This window comes from Sinocyclocheilus rhinocerous, unplaced genomic scaffold, assembly GCF_001515625.1.
Source record: "Sinocyclocheilus rhinocerous isolate Xijiao unplaced genomic scaffold, SAMN03320098_v1.1 scaffold68, whole genome shotgun sequence".
Classification (NCBI taxonomy): Eukaryota; Metazoa; Chordata; class Actinopteri; order Cypriniformes; family Cyprinidae; genus Sinocyclocheilus; species Sinocyclocheilus rhinocerous.
The window spans coordinates 1,029,781-1,050,767 of NW_015666487.1; the positions used below are offsets into that span (position 1 = coordinate 1,029,781).

Below are 20,987 nucleotides of genomic sequence, written 5' to 3' on the forward strand. Positions count from 1 at the left end.
CTGTGATGATGGATTTTTTTTTTCATGTTAGAAAAAAGGTCATAAGGGTTTAAAATGACATAACTGAGGACAGGACTGAGGAATTTTCAGTTTTAGGTGAACTCTTTCAAACCCTTTTTCAATTCCCCCTATGCAACCTCTGTTTTTTTTCCATTCACAACTCCCCCTCTTCCTCTCTCATTGGTAAATAATTTCCAGATGCAACGGCACAGGATGGTGCTAGTGGTACGTGTACAGCGGAGCCTCAGCCCGTTTGCCAGCATCATACTGAGGCGAGGGGATAGCTTTTCCACAGTCTATGCCAGGCCCACCGAGTCTAACACGCAAGCACAAGCACTCCCAGACAAACAAGAAAGCCATACGCTGGATGTACATATGAAACACACACACTCCAACACTGCTATGCAGAAAGCAGGTTCTGTTTTCAAACCAGTACCCCGGCCCCCTACAGTGGGGACTACATTTTTGTGAAAAAAATCGAGGTCCCTCTTATTGACTTCAACAGTTTATTGGAGGAACAGGCGTCATTTATGAGGCATAGTTACCTTGGGAACTAACACCCAAGGAGCTAATAGGATAAACGATGCCCAGTGCAAAGGTAAAGGTGTCAACAGATGTCGCAGAATGAAAATGTTCAGAGTAGCTATATTACCCTTCAAAAGTCAGTAAGACTTTTAAAATGTTTTTAAAAGAAGTCTCTTCTGCTCACCAAGGGTGCATTTATGTGATCAAAACAGTAAAAAACAGTAATATTGTGAAATATTATTACAAATTAAAAGTTATAGTTATTATAGTTATTATATAATAGTTATATAGTTATTTTAATGTTTTAAAATTTAATTTATTTTTGTGATGGCAAAGATGAATTTTCAGTCTTCAGTGTCACATGATCCTTCAGAAATTATTCTAAAATACTGATTTTGTGCCCAAGAAACTTTCTTATTATTATCAACAGTGAAACCAGCAGTGATTCGTTAATATGTTTGTAGAAACAGTGTAGAATAGAATGAATAGAAAGTTCAAAAGAACAACATTTATTTAAAATCTTTTGTAACATTATAAAAGTCTTTACTCTCAGTATTGATCAATTAATGCATCCTTGCAGAATAAAAATATAAACTTCTTTAAAAAAATCTTTTGAACGGTAGTGTATGTAGTCTAAGAAACCAAAAAGACCCTAAAAACATTCAAACCTTCAAGAGACAACACTTTGATACTGAGATAATGCACAGCTCAGTTGGTTTCCAGCTGCTTTCTTTGCACTAACTTCTAGAGGAAATTAAGTTAGAACATCACATCTTGGTGCCATTTACGCATCCAAACCACACATTTTAACAGTGAGATTACTTTTCAGCTTGACACTGAATACCAGACTAGAGCCTCTTGGCCAAAGATCTGATGCTCCTGCCGGAGTTCCCCGGCCCTTGCAGGCTTGTGATATTTTACCCAGGGAAATGTGGACGTCCCTGGGCATGGAGTGTGACGGATGGCTCTCAGCGTTGAGCTCCAATCCACTCAGCAGACCTATACTCCCGCTGAGACCCTGGGCTTCGTTTCGGGCTTCAGCACAACAACGGCTACAAAATGATCAAACTACACAAGATGACTTATTCTCATCTCTGACTTTGTCTGTTAATTTGTTTACTCACATCTTTCGTCCTTCCAATTAATGCTAAGCCTCTTCGCTGTGACTCACAGGAAATACATCATACATCATCTCTTCGATGACAGCATATATTACTTTCTGATAGAAATCGATTCATTATTTCCACATCTGTTTTCAGTAATGAGAGGAAGGACAGTAATCTGAGTTTTAAAGAAAGGCTTAGCTCCACAGTCAACAACATAAAGCCATCAGAGAAAACAGGGATCACTTCATCATGCTGAGTGAAGCGAGTCTCTGGTTCTTTCAGAACATCTTAACATGTAAGCCTCATGTTCATGTTTGATGTCTGGGAGACCCCAAGGCCTTTTTGCTAACTTTAAACATACTTAATATTGGTTTAATACTTTATGACCTTTCCTAATCTTATGATAACTGATAAAATTAGGCCTACTATATGTAAGCTGCAGGCAGAATAGGTGTTGATGGTTTTCTATGCCACATTGGTCATATTCTCTCCATTCCTAGGAGACAAGAAGTATATGAGAGAAAGAGAGAGCGAATTAGGGGAAAAACAGAGAGATGGAAAGTTGTGCCAAGGTGTTACTGCATTGGCAGAAGATCTAAAGCCTGGCACTTTCTCGCTCTTATTGCTCTCTCTTTCCATATCTTGTGTCATCCGTCAAAACACATTCAGAGGTGTGAGTTCTGAGTTCCTGCCAGGGGAGGAAGTGACCTCAACATCTCTAGTGGAAACAGAGGAATGGAGAAAAAAAGCAGTGGGTGCAGATAAGTTATAGCAGGCTTCACATATCCCAGAGATTTACAGGCAGGTAAATTTACTTAATCTTTACTTAATCTAAAATTTAACTTAATCAGCCGGTGCAGGTCAAATATATATTGGGACCATTTAAAATAGGAAACACTGGACCTTAGACCACTTTTTTTTTTTTCCTTTTTTTCATTTTACATTACTTATTATGTATTATGATTGACTTTTTACAATTAGTTTTATTATAAAGATTTTTTTTGTCATTTAATAAAAAAAAATGTACACTGCCGTTCAAAAGAAATACTTTAATTTAGCAAGGATGCATTAACTAAAAGTGACAGTAAAGACATTTATAATGTAAAAAAAACCTTCTATTTCAAATAAATGCAGTTTTTTCTATTGTATCAAAGATTCCTATAAAAATGTATTAAAGTTTCCACAAACTTATTAAGCAGCACAACAAACAGTGATAAGAAGAAATGTTTATTAAACAACAAATCAGCATATTAGAATGATTTCTGAAGAATCATGTGACACTGAAGACTGGAGTAATGATGCTGAAAATTCAGCTTTGACACCACAGGAATAAATTCCTTTTTAAAATATACGGAAAATAGAAAATAGTTATTTTACATTTTTAAGTTATTTTAAAAGCCTTTTTAAGCATTAGAAACACCTTTCAAAAACAATAAAAAAATGTACCAACTCCAACAATAGTGTTTTAATATACTGCACCACATTATTGATTCAAATGCAATAAATAAATGAATACATACATTCATACATACATAAACAAACTTTATGTTTGCATTTAGCATTACTGACGTCAAATCTGGAAAAAATCGTCCTGATGCACCATAACTTAATGTAAGCAAACAAGAACAATTGTGAAGCATTAAATAACTTAAATTAAATTAATTAATTAAACACATTGTTTCTCATAGAAAGCTGTTCTACTAAGAGCTTCTCGTCACTGTATGGTTTTGCTATATCGACAAGATTTTGCCATTTGTAGCTGAATAACAAACAAGCATCTTATGTCTAAAAGAAGTATCTCATCTCAAATGAAAAAAAACACTTAGTGAAGGAATAATCACTTATGTTTATGTACACATAAAAGTCACTATAAAACAAATCAAGTCACTGTGATCATACCAGCCTTCCAAAATCAAGTACAACAAAAAGCGGCTGAGATTGACTACTGTGTCACAAGCTGTCCAGTGAGGCATTTTCCCAGAGCAAACCGTAAACACCGCGAACGAGACCTCCTCTGCGCGAGCATTTCATGTTACAGGCTGAATTCTGTTTGGAAGAAGCAAAATAAAACACTGGTTTTTCGACCGCACTTCAAAGACTGAATCTGCCTTTAATTCAGCGTGTTTATGGTGAGACTAAATTATGGGATCAAGTTCAACCAGCTCCGAAAACCGCTGCCAATTGTCATGGACTTCTGCATTGGTTGCTATTGTCCATGTGTGACGTACAACACAATTTCCCCTCGAACTCTCTTTGTTTTCTGTCTATTTCTGCTTAACATGATTGGAAAAGTTGCTTCGAATCAAACGGAGCTCAGAAACAAAGAGAGCAGTCATTCTTTAAAACCAGAGCATGTGAAAAAAAGCCAACAACCAGACCTCCACAGGTCACTGCAGTCTTCCAGCATCTGTCTGTGTGGATTCACTGACTGAAAAGAGAAATTACAGGCCTTTGAAATATAGACAACACAGATTTCTGCAGTTGGAATGTGTCCTTTATAGCTGATCTGGGTACAGTGTCAGTTTTGAGCTTTTAACAGCTGACTTTTAAACACTGCGACTAAGAGAATGCATTGGGTTAGTTTAGAAGTACAGGTCCTGGCTTTCAAAAATAATCAAATGAATACAGTTCATGTATATATATTTTTAAATATTTATTCTATTCTTCAGTATAATTTATTCAAATTAGAATAGATTAGAATACATTTAATTCAACCTGAAAGCAGGTTCACAGTGCGTACGATTTGTTGCGTACGAACTTGTCTAATACTGCTAAACAAATACAAATACAAACATGGGTTTGTGTTTTGACATATTTCAATTATACTTGCCATATATCATCATATATAATTACAGAGTGACGCTTGAGAGCACTACTGTCAAACACTGAGTACTCAGCTGAACAACAGACCATCTCCATCTTTCGTGGCTTCCCTCTTTCAAGCTTTTATGAGAATCAGCGGTCAACACATTCAGCCAAGCGCTCCTTGCTTTTGCCACAAAAGGCAAAGGCTTTTTTTTATTTGGCTTGTGAAATGCAACAATGCATACTTTTAAGATGGTACGGAGAGAATCTCTCACACTTGCACTAAAAAAAACAATGTTTTTAAGAAGTTTTTATGTATTTAACATTTTATGGTCAGTACTCCATACCCAGAAATGGTGCTGTGCAAATTTATATGATTCTTGTGAATATTTAAGCTTCAGGAAATAGTAAAAAAAAACAAAAAAAACATGGCAGACAGTCTACAAGTCTAATTGGATTGAGATTTAAGTAGTTTTTTTTTTTTTTTTTCAGAAAAAAACTATTCTTAATCAGAATAAAACAATCTTGGTCTGATTTACTCTGTCTTAATTTAGGAGAAGTGGAAAAATAGTCTGAAATCCAATTAGAATATAAATATATTTATATTTGATAAATATATAACAATAATTATTTATAAAATATTTTTATAATTTTACTAACTTTTAAAGCAACAAAAAAAAGCAAACACAGATAATTAATTAATTAAATAATAATTCATTTTAAATAATTAAATAATTAATTTTCTGAAGAAGTGAAAGAAGTTATCATTCCAAAAAAAGCCCTGAGGAAAAATACATGAAAACAGCTGGTCCATATAATTAATCATTTCTTTGAGATTGCTGTATGCATAGCAATACAGAAGTTGAATAAAAACAAATACATAAAACTGAGCCGCTTTTGCTTTGTAGAAGAGACCCAAAGGCAGTCAGGGGGTCAGAGCGGAGTTGTGTGTCACAGGCCTGGCCTAAAGTTCTCGCTCCTATTTACACAGTGACTCACTACATTGATATATGTGTGCTGGCATACACAAAAGACAGGTTACATTTAATTAAGAATAGTATGCTTCATGATTTAAAAGCCTTTTTGAATGTGGAAAAAAGACTCGGCCGATATTTCTGTCATTCAGGAATCCGACCGCAGCTCATTTATCATCTGAGGTCTCATTAAATCTGTAAATTTGAATGTTTCTTCATTTTTTTATCCAGCTCTGCCATGCAATTTGGCCAGCGACTGTCAAGATTTACAGAGTACAGTTCGGTTTGCTGATTCTTTGACCTCATTTAAAAGTCTTTACTTTATTTTACAATAATTGCGGCATTAGGTCTGCCACTAAGCGCTGAAGCAATTCATAAAAATATGGCTTTTGCCCCTCCCTGCATATTTTGTTTGTAATTCGTCCCATATGGCCTCAAGGAATAATAAAAATATTGAAATGGAGACAGGAGATGGCTTACGAATTCAAAATCAATCGTGCACACTCATATAGTATAAACGCACACAGATACTGTGACACACACTTCCTCTGGGAAATACACACAATACTCAATCTGTGAACAATGTGCATACAGCTCGAAATACAGATGATTTTACAGCAGAGGTTTGAAATCTGAAGCCAGAACTCAGGCGGCTTCAAACATACAGTGGGATCCAAAAGTGTGAGACCATTACAGTGAAAACATATCTAATTTCATACAATACATTTGCATTACAAATCATATTATTAGCATAGAAATTTTAGTAATTAAATTGTTAATTTGAAAATTAAAAATAAATAAATTCATTCAGCATTTCTTAATATTTGGTTTGTCCTCCAGTAAAGGAATTCACATGGTCAAATCCACAGATTTATTTATTTAATTAATGATCTAGAAATAGTGTCAATTTCCTATTCATTTTACACCACGTTTGCTTTCATTTTTTCCAAAAACTTAAAACTTCTGTTTGCTTGCCGCTTTAAATTAGATTTTAAATCCTGAATTTTTAATGTGGTCTGAGACATTTTACTGCAGATCAGGCTTGTCAAAATACTAAATATTTGTACCGATTTCACAATTCCCAATATCAAATTTGATACCACAATACAAATTGTTAATTTTAATTTATATATTTTTTTTTAAATAGAAGGTAATTAATAATATAAATATTAACAAATTAAATTTACCCTTTAAATATTTTTTAAAATTAATGAACATGTATCAGTTATGTGTTGGTATTTTTCAACAACATATCAAATATGCACATAATGTAAATAATGCTTTAATCTTTTTTAAGGTACTTAGTTAGTATGTGACAGTATCAAAATTTCAAATCGTGATAATTGCTGAAGCTTTTATCATAGTCTTGAATTACATTACAAAAACTGGTTAAAAAGATAAATAATATAAACAAACCCTAATCCTAACCCTGTTGTCCTTTAAATAACAAGTATAACTTTTTACAAATAACAAAAAGAACCTTTCATATTTAAATACAATAAAAATGTATCAAGTAAAAATGTATCAAGAACATTAAAGTGCAAAAGTACACAAACATAAAGAACGATAAAAAATGAGAATGTTTTTAATCAATATAGTTATCGTTTCTGGGCTGGCATGTTTTGGTCCATATTAAAATGCAAAACGTACGTTTTTTTTTATTTTTAATTTGGCATTGTGATGTTGTTTTATAAACACCATAGTGAATACAAAAATGTGAATAGCTGTTTGAGCAGAAAGTGTGATATTGTTACATATTTTAGTTTATTATCGATTTGGTATTGGACTTCCTTACTGCCAAGATACCCAATTTCTTTCTTGCATCACTGAAGTCTTTTTTCTGATACTTCACAATGCAACAAAATACACAACATATAGGGGTGATCTGTGAGGATTCAGCAAATAATACAGTAGAAAACCCTCAGTAAATTAACATGGTGCATCCAATCTGTAGACAGACATGGTGCAGATTAGATCCAACACTACATTATCATCATCAGCCATGACTGTCTCCATAATTTACACAGCATGATGGCTCTGTCCCTCTGATGCGGACCACTGATTTACTACAAAGATCTGGCTCGAATTAAGCTGTCTGGCCTCGGTTCTCTCACTGTATGCTTGATAGTGCTGATCAGTGAGAGTGTTGGGGGGGAAGGAAAAGGAAATGGGGTCAGGGGGTGGATCAAATATATGTTGTAATAAAACAAACCAGTAGAGGGCAGTGCCAGACACTCATGGGGCTACGTGCGCTTTCCAAAGCCCAAAATCTAACAAAAAACCTCCCACACAAGATCCATAATCTTAAACATTTCCTCCCACCTCCTCCTTCCAGGTTCTATATAGCTGCTATATTGGAAACGAAAGCAGTTTAGACTGACTGTATCAAATATCACTCACATGTCAGAGAATAATAACCCAACAATCCAGATGAATTTGAGTGAGATGAGAGAAAGAAGAAAAAAAAATCAAAAGATAGCTTTCCATATGTACAGATCGGGAGAGAAAGGCCACATGTAAGCGATTATACCAGTTCTGACTAAGCAGATATGAACCAGGAGGCTATGATATCCAGCATGCTTGGTAATAATACTGAAACGATTCCCTAAAAAGCCAAAAATGCACTTGAACACACCACATGTCTCAGTTTATAACATTTACCTCCATCATTTTGTGTATTCCCTCTGCTGGCATTGTTTTAGTAATAATTAGCAATTAAACCCTCAGTCATTTTGCCTTTGTGACATTAATCAGACATGAAGAGCAAAAAAAGCATGAATGCTTCAAGGCATGTGTTGCTCATCATGCAGAAAAATTTGACCTATTTTTTATCTAAATAAAGAAGTGCTGCAAAAAGCACAGAATCTCTAGAAAGACAAAACCAGCTCTTGTTTGTCCGTTGCCTTCTGAATTTTGCAACTACTTGCTGAAAGGTACATGGAAGGCCAGGCCACATTGATCAGGTCTTGACTGAGCCTGTCAAAATCTCCACACTTCTGCCAAGCCTTCAAAATAAGGGCAAAATAACAGATTAGCAATTGTAATTACAATTTGTACTGAGGTTTTAATAGTGCACAAGCCATCTTTTTATATCAATTTAAATGGCCTTTGTGGTCGGTACAAAAAACAGGCAACCATATGCTTTCAATTTCTTAAATGCAGCAAAAAGGGCTTTTTGAATAAGTGCATTTAGTTTTTTTTCCTTACTTTCAACTCTTCTACCTTCCAATCACACCCCACCAAGTTGTTTGATAGTTACAAATTATATTTTGGCAGATTCATATTCCAAGCTAGTGTGGAAACGATCGGCTCTTCCAGCTGACAGATCTGCGGAAAATAGGCTAGAGGCCGACTGTGTTCAATAGCACGAATGTTTCATCCATGGAGAAACGATCACTACTACTCGTTTAAATCTCACATACACATCAACACAAAGGTACAACACAAATCAAACATAAATGGTAGACAACATTAGCAAACGTACACCAGTGATAAGTAAAAACATTAGAACTAGGTAACAACACGGATGACATGATTCGATTCAGTTCAGATTTCAATTGGATTCAATTCTGATTTGAGTATATTTCTGCTATAATTTCCATTTTCCATTCTAATATATATAGAAAAAATCTTTCTCTGTTAATATTGTAAATTATAGGCCTACAGGGCAGTATTTCAGACTGATTCAAATGGTTCAACAGTTTGAGCCATTCATTACAAGAATCAGACTGCACTGCTTGTATTCTATGTTTTTGATTCACTAAAAAGAACTAGCTGATAAGAGTCATTTCTTTGTAAATGAAACTACAGCGTTCACTGACAAAATGGATAGCATAAAAGAACTTGGGATTTTAAGAATCAAGATTAAAAAACGTAACTAAATTTAAGAATTAGGAATCATAAACAAAGAACAAATTAAGATCACGATTATCCTGAAAAAAATTACATTTTAAAGTTTACATAAAATATTACAGAATATGTTAATTGTTACATTTCAAAAATATAATAAATATAATACAGCACATACAAATATTATATCATAGATTTGAAAGATTTTACATGTTCATCCAGCCCTAAAAAAACAGTTTCAACTACAGCCGTTTTGGAAAGCATCACATGAGATTTCTTCATTACGAAGCAGCGAATATGCAGATTTATGAAAATTAAGCTGCGGAAAAATCTGAGTAACTCAGTTTCAAATTAAGTGGGTCATAAAACAATAGCTAACACAACTTAAAATTTTTGTCAAGCATTTTGTTTTGGAGTACTGATATGACATTCTTATCAGTAGATTGTGATCTTATGGTGTCTTCATGAAATGTTCTTCACAAAACCTTACACACTCAAAAACCTTTCCTAAGAAAAAAACTGCAGTCTTTCACACAGGCCTCTCGTAATTGAAGGTAGCAAGGCTGAAGTTAGATCACAGCCATAATAGGCTGGCTCCCTTCCCAGAAAGCATTTCGCATACAGATAAACCACATCAGCGTGTGTACAGCAGACATTCCAGATCCTGCTCTGTCCAGAGTGTGTTTTATGGAAATCACATAAAAAAACACTACAAAACCATATGAAGGTTTACTCGGCTGTGCGCGTACACATGCAGTTGTTGGGACTCTTGATGGATTCCATTGTGTTTACTGGACAACAGCATGGGTAAATCTGATTAGACAGGACAACGAGCTGAAAGAACATGTCAATAGTGATGTTGTTCACAATCTGGCGTTCCCAAAATGAATTAGGACAGCTTGATGGCGTATTAACATGTCAGAACTGGTACAAGGAGCGATTAGCTATACGCACCAAGAGAATGGTTCTGATTAGGCTAAAAAACCAAGTACAGTATTTACATCTGTGTTTTAAGCAAGCCCTTGAACTAGTTCACTTGTTCACCGTATCTGCAGGCAAACGCCAAAGATCCACATTCTCAACACAGTGAAAACCAGTCAGAAGCCTGACAAATGGCTTTCACAGGCTTGCAGTTGCCTGCAAAAGCTCATTTTGAGGGAAACGAAAGTAAGCACCTACCTGCTCAAACTCTCTCAGGCTATGCGTCTGCAAAACAGAGCTCTTCTCAGCGTCATCACTGGAGGAATCTGTTAAAATACAACCAACAGTTAGAATATTTATAGAAAAAAATACTTTTAGGTGATTTTTGCTTTATTAATAAGTTAATAAGCTAACAGACAAAACTTTTGGGAGGAAAGAGAGGGAAATTGGATGCTAAAATCAGACATTATTTTTGTTGTTGTTGTTGTTTATCTTTAATTTTTTATTAATTTATTATACATTTTATTTGTTAATTTTATTGCCATGTCAGCATTAAAGGCAAATAAACTAATATTTAATTAATATTATAATTAATTTAATTAAACTAATATATAACAATTTATATTATATTATATTATATTAATATTTTATTTATAATAAATATTTATAATATAAATGTGTATTTCTGTTCACACATATCTGATCTATCGTACACAAACATCCACATACAGAGCAGAACTGTGCCAAACCATTACAAAAAAAAGTTCCAGGAACAGGGCTAAAATTATGTGTTTTTTTTCCCAGCATGAGAAGAGGAGTCCCTACAGGGCATAATCACAGAAACACTGGCAAGGCCCAATCTTCTTGCAGTTCTTTAAAACCATGGCATGGCCTCATTAAAGCTTATTAAAGGACTTTTATTTAATATGTGCCAGTGGTGTGTATTGGCCGTGTGCCTAGGGGTGTATTGGAGACGAGTGCATGGCACAGGCCTGCTGTACTACACATTTACTGTGCCAGAGAAATGTCAAACACGCTCACAGCGAGGTTTTGTGGAACATAATTAAGTCGTTACCTTTATGTTTTTATTATCAACTCAGAAATAAATCCAGAAATAATGAGATGATTTCATCTTTTTGAAAGAGCTTGAGTCATTTAATATCCAGATAGAAGCACCTCAACAAAGCAGACCAACTCCATTTTTCAGAACATCACTGCCACAGTGTTTTGCAAACTCAGATTTATGACAAAACAAGTTGTTTTGGTAAAATTGGGTCTTAGTCTATTAAAAAGTCAGTGATTTTACTGAGGGAAAGAGCTACGAGCTAAGAGATAAGAAGGATAGTTCACCCAAAAAAAGAAAATTCCTCATTTATTCACCCTCAAATTGCTGAAGGATTTTTTCCTTCTTCAAAATATCTTCCTTTTCATTTAACAGAAGAAAGAAATGTATAAAGGTTTGGAACAACATGAGGGTGAGTAACATATTTTTGGGTGAACTATCCCTTTAAGCACTTCATAAAGTGACATTTGTGGAACTGTATTGTGACATAGCATTCAAAATAACTGCACATTTACATCTTTAGTGTAAAATGGAAGATCTACCAATGAATTTAATATACTTACCGCCCATGTTGATCACGCTCTTGGGCCGGGCCGCTTTATGTCCATTATAGTGTCTGAAAAATAAAATAAAAGATTAATATTTGCCCTCTTGTATCACTTCAATCTGTTTCTGAGAACATACTGCATTAGATAAGTTCAGGCCCATATCAGTTTTTGAACAAAAAAAAACTATGTTTTTAGGCTCCAGCCATATTTAAAGAAGCAGGCTTGTGAAAGTTGTGCTAGTAATTTTCCTGATAAACAATGACTGTCTAGTGTGTTACACTTCTGTTTCTGGCATTAGTGAGAAGAGTTAAAATGCCAAATATATTTCCATTTCACATACCTTTTCCACGCTAAAGACAGTCTTTCAGTCTTTTCATGTTAACTGAGTGATGACAGCACACCTGATCATTTTTACCACCTGATTTTGGTCTGCATGTCTGTAAATCTCCCATCTGCTTCACATTTGTTAATAGATGACAAGTAGTCTAGTCTTTTATACCATCTTACACAAAACAATAAAGAAAAAATGGCTCTTATCAAACAGACATGATGTTGTAAAACTAGACTGCAATGTCAGTATCTGTTGGGACAGCACAGTCAGTTGTACTACTAATAAACAAATATTCTTTGGGCTTCTCAGTAACGCAATGATAATTATAGTAATGGGATTATAATAACAGGTTATATAATTCCATAATGATAATGCTGACACGAGCTGAGGGATAACATAAATTTGATAAAGTAGCATTCTCCTCAGTCTGCCCCATTCTCTGATACAAGATAGAAAAGTTCCTAATGCTCTCTGAGTGTAGTTCCTCTAAACATTAATATTTAACCTCCTAAACACATTCTTATTGATTGGTGCCCACAGACTCTAAAACGCTGCTCAGATTGCAAATCATCAGCACAAATGGACACAAGGTCATTTAAGACAGACTCATCTTACACATGCACTCAGTGCTAGAGTGCTATATTCGAATGACATTGATTTTGTAATTGTATATTCTAGCAGTCTTCAACCTTTTTTCAGGCTAAGGAACCTTTGGTTTTAAGCCAAGCCTACAATAGCATGCATATAGTACCACATTACAATTATGTATTTACATAACCTACCATTCAAAAGTCAATGAGATTTTTAAAAATGTTTCTGAAAGAGGTCTCTTACGCTTACCAAGGCTGCATTTATTCATTTGATTTAATCAAAAGTACAGTAAAAACAGTAACAGCGTAAAATATTACAACTTAAAATAACTTTTTTTAATATACTTGAAAATATAATCCATTATTGTGATGCAGACCTGAATTTTCAACAGCCATTACTCCAGTCTTCAGTGTAACATAATCATTCAGAAATCATTCTAATATGCTGATTTGCTGATCACAACACATATTATTATCAATGTTGATAACGGTTGCGCTGCTTAATATTTTCATCAATTTTCATATGACATTACACTGTTGTCATGAGACAGCTAAGAATCAGCTGTTTGTTGCTGCATCAGTAAAAGGCTTATTTTAAGTAAGTGACAGTCTAATAGGATAATACGGTAAGATGATGCTCTCCCATGCTCACATGTCTCAAATATCGCAAACATCTGAATGCAATGCCGTTTTTAAATGGCTAATTCACTAAGATGTAAATTGAATTTGACACATATCAACAAATGCATGCTTGTCTGGAGGCAACATGCTGTAAATGCAAAAATGCTTGCATTGTTTCTCAACCCTTTTTTATCTCATGTTCATTAGTAAGATTTTTGTATGTTTTGAAAAGAAGTCTCTTATGCTTACCAATCAAAAACACAATAAGAACAGTAATATTATGAAATATTATTAGAAATTTTATAAACTGTTTTAATATATTTTAAAATATAATTTATTCCTGTGACTCAAAAGCAGAATTTTGAGCAGTCATTAGTCTTCACATGATCCTTCAGAAATCATTCTAAAATGCTGATTTGGTGCTCAATAAATATTTCATTTATCACTGTGGAAACCAGTTGTGCTGCTAAATGTCTTTTGTGAAAATAGAGATTTTTTTCCAGGATTTTTTGAATGGTAGTGTATCCCCATCAGGCTAATATGCTGCTTTATTGACACCAAATCAGATTACTTCTATACTGTTTGAAAATTTTATCAAAGTAAAAGGAAAAATCTTAGTCTGTGACCTGCTTAAGCATCCCCCGGGGTACGTCTACCCCCACTTGGCAATCACTCGTCACAATCACAATCACTAGAAAAATAAAATCTATTTGAAAACCACCATTCCAATTTACCACTTGATATAACAAATGCAATACAGATCCTTATTGCTTTGGTTTGAAAACAAAACATAGCTACACCCAGCGAATGTTCATACATGATGTTAGTCTTCCTATTATCATATATTTTCAATACCACATCCAAACTATATATCCCTGGCTACTTCCTAAAGTCCCATTAGATGATGACTGTCGCACATGAGCTCTTAACACCTATCAGATAAACGGGTTCAGACCATAATACAGGCAAGACAGTAGTGTGATAGATGGGACCGTTTAATTTCCTCACTTTGATGTGAGAGACAAAGAAGCAGGCGCCTAATTACATGATCCATATCAAACCACTTAAAAGTCTCCTAAAAGCCAAAGAACATCCATCTCACATCACATTATTGCCCCACAGAGAGCGACAGACAGAGGGGTTCAGCAAGCAAAAGGAACATAAACAGATGGACATGATCCATATCAAACCACTTAAAAGTCTCCTAAAAGCCAAAGAACATCATCTCACATCACATTATTGCCCCACAGAGAGCGACAGACAGAGGGGTTCAGCAAGCAAAAGGAACATAAACAGATGGTCTTCCACACACAGCTGACCGAGGGTGTCAACAACTTCACCATGTCGGCACGATCCACCCACTAAGGTGTGCATATCATGGGGGATGGGCCTATGCTAATGAGCTTCTAACGTTCCTCTTTGTTTCTCTAAACAGCCACTATTGCAGTAAGATTTTCCATGGAGAAGGAAACATTACATATCAGCTTCATCGCATTCAGACAAAACATGCCCAATAGCTTCACTTGCCAAGACGATCCCTGAGTCATGACCACCTGCTCTAGGTCACTCATAATCACACTAGTGGTCAGCTGAGAAATCAACTCTCCCACACTGACAAATGGTGTGCTCAAATGTGAATGCTGTTTAAACAGTGCTATTGCATAAATGGAGGGGCATAGTTTAGTATTCCCATGCGTTCGGAGTTGCATAAACCTAAATAACATTGAAAGAACTTTCTTTACTTCATTTACTCATACAAAGTGTACCAATGTAATGATTTCAGCCTTATGATGAGGTAAACCAGACATTTTTCATTTTAAACCAGACACATTTTTCAAATTACTGCAAGTTATGCCTGAATTCAAACTCAGCAAACAAATCCCAAACACAACACTGTGTAATACAACAACAAATTCCTCAAAAAAAGAAAGCAAGCTGTCTTCTCTCCTGAAGTATATGTTTCCCGCTCAGTTAGAGGTGAATAGCTTACCTGCCACGATACAGAAATCCACTCATCTTTGCGACATCCAAACCACACGAAAGTTGAAAAAGAACAGACAGGAACAAACTCAGCTCCTAAAAAGGGAAAAAGCCAGACTCTCTTCTGTGGCTCTAATCTCAATCCAGTGTTTTAGTGAAGAAATCTTCATTTCCAAAGACCAGGCTGGTCAGGAGTCCAACCAAACACAGACACACACACATGCAGGGCAAAGTTGCTATTTCTCTCTGGACGGCAGGCTGGAGACGGTCATTTGACGTGGCAAGGCCAGACCGGGAGTCAGCGAAACACACACATACAGGGTTGGTAAGTGGTAAACAGCACAGAGGTGAGGGTACACACACACACAGAGCGCCACTGGCTTGCCCTGAAAGAATGATCTGTTCGTGCATGCTCAAAGACAGGTTTTTCTGAGTATGTGTTGGGAGGAGGGTGTGTGCGTGTGGTTTTCAACTACAAACCACATTGGGCCTTCCTGCCCAGGCTTGAGGAGCATCCTTTAAGTTGTAAATGGGCTATTCGCCCCTAGCTGTTACTGTCTGTGAGCTGAGAGGAGGGGCGAGGAGAGAGGGACACAGGCTCAGACAGGTCTGTAGGTAAAACACAGCATTTAAGAAGATTATCTCTTGCTGCTGAAGATGAGGAATCTGATGTTACTAAGTTCAAAAAGACTGAAAGTTAAGTCAGCTGTAAACGACAGACAAAAATAAATATATATATAGCACAGACATAACTGTGAGGCTCTGTCCGTGATGATTTATAAAATCCCTAGTGTGTGTGACTAACCTCAAGGAGACTGAAATGGAAATTGCATCACATGTTTTCCAGGGGAGTGGCTGATGAGTTGCCTAACAGTTTAGTCAGAGAAATATTCAAATTTTCATTCTACACGCAATCTCACTGAGAAATGTAGTGATATAGTACATTTTATGGAGGTTAGAATGAACACACACACTGCTTTTAAAGGGATAGTTCAGGCAAAAATGAAAATGTTGTCATTATTTATGTACTTATTCTCATAAATGTCCAAACCTATTTGGCTTCTTTATGGAATTTTTGAAGACAGTTAAAATGCAATTAATAAGAACAGGGACGAAAGCTTTCAAGCTTAAAAAAGGACACAAAAGCACCAAAATAGTGTCTTAAATCGGTCCATATATGACCAGCCATTTTTAATTTTAGTATTTTTACTTTAGTATTTTTTAGTATTTTTACTAGTTTTAATAATTATTTTAGTACTTTTAACATGACCTTATTTAGTTGTGAAGGCAGCTTTTCTCATTTTTGTTTACGTTTGTCATCTAATAGAAATATTTAATTTTATTGTAGATTTATTTGAACTATATTTTTTAAGGTATTCTGCAGTCAAACAATGAGAAACAGGCCAAAATTAAGGTTGTCACAGAAAATGTTTACTTCCATCATAATTCTCAGCATTTACGAGAGTTCATGACAGAACTAGCAATGTCCAATTCATGAATGAATCATTCTTATAGTCACAAAACCAATCTGAATGATTAGCTCACAAAACGGGCTGATTCGATTCTCAAGTTCAACTTGGCTTAATGATTCATCATTAAGGAGATACTTCATCCAAAAAAAAAAAAAAAATTCATAATTTACTCACCCTTCACTTGTTCCAAACCTGTATGAGTTTCTTTCTTCTGGGGAACACAAAAGAAGATATTTTGAAGATCGTTGGTAACCAAAAAGTTGACGGTATAGCCATTGAGATCCATAGTATTTTTTTCCATTTAACAGGTCACTGGAGGGGAGGATTATCAGTAAATAATGACTTAAATAATTATCTGTGCCTGTCATAGAACTTCAAAAATGTGCTTAGGGTTATTTAGAAACTTGAAAGCTTCAGTCCTCATTCATTGTAATTGCATTACAACAAAGAATAGCAGAAAGTCTTGAATTTCTTCTCCTTATGACATAAGGGTTAATAAATGATGACATAATTTTTATTTCTGAGTGAACTGTTCCTTTAAATGAAGCTTCTCTGAACAGTTATGTCACATTTTTTTCCAAGGTGCAGACTGACTCCAAGAGCAGAGCGAGAAATACCATTCAGGCATTTTACATAATTGCAAAATCTTCCCCCAGTTAAATAATTGACATTGGATGAGCCTACTAACTGTTCATCATCATGTGTTCATAATCAGCTACATTTTATTCCTTATTAAGCCTGCCGTTAGTCTTCTTGCAGGCCTGGGAAATGGCACGCATTACTCTTTCAAGACAAGCCAACATGCGACTGTGTTTGGACTCTCTGAGAGGTTTCTCCTCAGCTCGACAGAATGATTAAAGATGCTTTGACATTCAAGGAGAAAACAAAACTAAAGATAGATAAAGAATACGAAATGTACAAAGGGAATCACACTAAATATTTCCAATAACAGTGAAAGAGGTAGTGTATCTAACTCAGGAGCCACGGTGACCCTGTAATTACCACTGAGACTGCACTATGTTCCCACCCTTCAATCTGAAATCCCTGTGTTTGAACAGCTGCCCAGGACCAGCTGCTGGGTGCACGACGAACGGAGAACCACAAGTCACACAGGACTCTAGAACTAAACCGCAAACAGCCCATTTCATATCAGAAAAGTGGATTCTTTCATAGTGAGCACTTCGCCTCAGAGCAGGTGATCCTAACAGCTATTACATCACTACATCCAGTATTTTTATAGACCATAAACATATAGCAACAAAGCACCCTTTTATCCCATAATAGTTTTTAAACATAATGTGGGTGAAATTTCTTCAAGCCGTCTATGACCTTACATGTTATGGTTACATTTACCGACCATTACATGCTATGTAAGCAGGGCCGGCTACGGCTATTATTATTTAATCATTTCACTGGTGGAATTGTTCATGCTTCTATGTCTTGTATATAATGAATCTGCAGCACTGACAGGATAATTCTGGGTTGCCATATGTGTAGAATGAATCCCAGGCAATCCCTGTACTGGCTGATTAGAAACAGGACATGTCCTTCATTGTATATATACATCTGTGTGAAAGGGGGAGGGAGGCGATGGACTCCGTAATTAACTCTGTCACATTTTTACAAGCTGTTAATGAAGTTGTATAACTCCTACAATTCCTTGCTACACGTCCATCTGCGAATGTAGAATTAGAAGCAGACACAATATTATGTCAATTACAATTAGAAAACCATTAGGAAGCAGATGCAATGCTAAGAAAGTCATTATCAGAGTCATTTTAAAGGGTTCATATGATGCTTTTTTAAAGATCATTATTTTGTGTATTTGGTGTAACAGAATATGTTGACATGCTGGATTATTCATATAATGAGGTCTGGTCCATACAAATTACGGGAGTTTTATAGGATGCGAATGTAGCAAACATATAAAATACGCCCAGTGGGATTTTTTATTTTTTTTTAAAGAAAAATTAAAAATACGGGAGAAATACGGGAACATATTTAAACGGGATGATAGCGGGATAGAATGGTAAAATACGGGAGGGTTGACAGGTATGCCACAGACATTTGATATTTTTTTAAAAACTAGCATGCCAGGACTCATTTGTGCATGCAATGGTCTAAAAAAGTAACTGGACACTAATATTATTTTCTCTAACATTTGGTCACTTCCTCCCTTCGTTCTTATGCCAATTCAGTAGAGTAGTTTCAGCACCCCAGACAAGCACCTGATAATAAATGGTATTAGTATCCTTATCCTAATTATCTTTTATTCATATGTAGTGAAGAGCAAAAATGGTCAAAGAGCACTGAACCCCACAGGATAATAGGCTATCCAACCATATAATATCCAAACACACACTGAAAAAAATGTTTCATTCATCTAATTAAAAAAATTTAGGGTAATGATTCACATCTATATTTTTTAACTTGAGCCAATGAAAAATAAATAACTTGCCCTTAGGGGTTGCCTTTAATTGGATGAATGAAACAAATTGACAAGGCAACACATGGTCCAGCGAGGTTTTGTGGTCATTATTTTGTTCATTAACCCTTTGCAGCTTATGAAACAAACAAGTCTTGAACTGTGCCGTGGACACACATGAAAAACAAATAGCCTAGGTGAGACGTAACAGCTGTTCGCCATCAAAAACACAGATTTTATTATACATACGTTGATATAAAATAAGATAAACCCAACCACTGCATCTCAAACTTGTTTTCATACACTGAGGACTCGCAGACATACCTTTCAGCATCTCTCTGGTATCGCTCAACAGACGGTGTCCAGTCCATATTATTTGTCCATCTCTTATGCGCCTCCTTGGATATCCACAATAACGCGTGGGATCACCGTCAAATTAAGGTAAATGAACCTGTCATTGTGTCGCAGATGTCAGAAAACCAGACTCATAGCTATGAATGCAATATGAGGATGCGCAGTTCATTGTCATTGGTGTAGAGTCAGTGCGAGCAAACCCCCCCGCGGTCCAATACAATGCTGGCAGCGCTCCGGATATCGCACGCGTCAGGAGATGCTGCGCTGCGCGCGAGAACCAAATCAAAAGTCTCGTGCTGATTGTGCCTTCATCGCTCTACAATTAAAATGACAAGCATTCACCGTGTGCTTGTGTTTGCCGTTACTTGGGTCACTTATTACAGCAAAAATGTGGTTTTGGTCAATGGGATTATTGTGTAGGTTAAATACTGATATCGAAACAACGACGATATTGACTAACTATAAAATTTATGACAACTATAGTTTCCGCCATAAATGTTACTACAGTTATTATTATACGAAAACATAACCTAACTCTGTTAGACTCAGTTTCTTTATTTGTTTTCAAATAAATTAAACAATAGGATGGCCTAGTATGTAATTTTATGAAAAACTGTTTTCAAACAGGTTTCAAACACATCGTCTACCATTGGTCAGAAAAACGGGTAGTTCCGCCCCAAAGCCACGCCATTGGTTGAGCGGATTGTCATTTATTATGTCCAACCCAATAAAGCCACTTAAAACTACAGAATAGATTACAATTCCGGTTGTTGCTGCTAGTGCAGGGGTGTCAAACTCGGTTCCTGGAGGGCCGGAGCCCTGCATAGTTTAGTTCCAACCCTGCTCCAACACACATACCATGTAGTTTTCAAATAAGCCTTAAAGGCAGAGTAAGTGATTTCTGGTAGCCAATGTTGATATTTGAAATCACCAAAACAAACACGCCCCTACCCCAAAAGGGTCTTGCCCATTGTGATAGCTCCGCCCCACATATATACAATTAACAAAGAGTCGAAAAAAAATTCTAACGTCGTCATCAGGCAAAAAAGCCCTTTATTTTCCTTTATTTCCTATTTAATTAGTAGCTACAGTCTGAACTGGAAAAAACATCTTCAGGACCAGCTCTTTCCTATAGCTGTGCTAAAGAAAGAAGTGGATAAATTTAACACAGTTGGTCATTTCTGGCAGTATTTTAAGGATGAATTAAGGACAAAAACCTTAAAAAGACGTATAAATGTAAGCATGTATTACTACTGTTTTATTTTATATGTATTACTACTATTAGAAAACTTAAATTACATCCGGGTTACATAACTGAAGAAACAGCAGAATGAAGTATCTCCTCTCTCTCTCTCTCTCTCTCTCTCTCTCTCTCTCTCTCTCTCTCATGTATAGGGTCAGCTCAGTGAATACACTTATTTTC

General features: G+C 35.7%; 1 protein-coding gene across 2 annotated transcripts in view; it reads right to left on the reverse strand.

Annotated features, from left to right (window-relative positions):
- Positions 1–19,742, reverse strand: part of pde4dip (phosphodiesterase 4D interacting protein) — a 61,240-nt gene extending 41,498 nt beyond the window's left edge. Inside the window, exons 1-3 of one of the 2 annotated variants that reach the window (XM_016543709.1) lie at positions 19,535–19,742; positions 11,807–11,859; positions 10,439–10,506 (exon numbers count right to left, since the gene is read on the reverse strand). In XM_016543709.1, coding sequence (XP_016399195.1) covers positions 10,439–10,506; positions 11,807–11,859; positions 19,535–19,581 — 168 coding nt within the window. In that variant the 5' untranslated portion in view covers positions 19,582–19,742. Of the gene's footprint in view, positions 1–10,438; positions 10,507–11,806; positions 11,860–15,323; positions 15,650–19,534 lie in introns of those variants that run through there. The other variant, XM_016543711.1, reaches the window with a different exon arrangement.
- Positions 19,743–20,987: the final 1,245 nt, after the last annotated feature.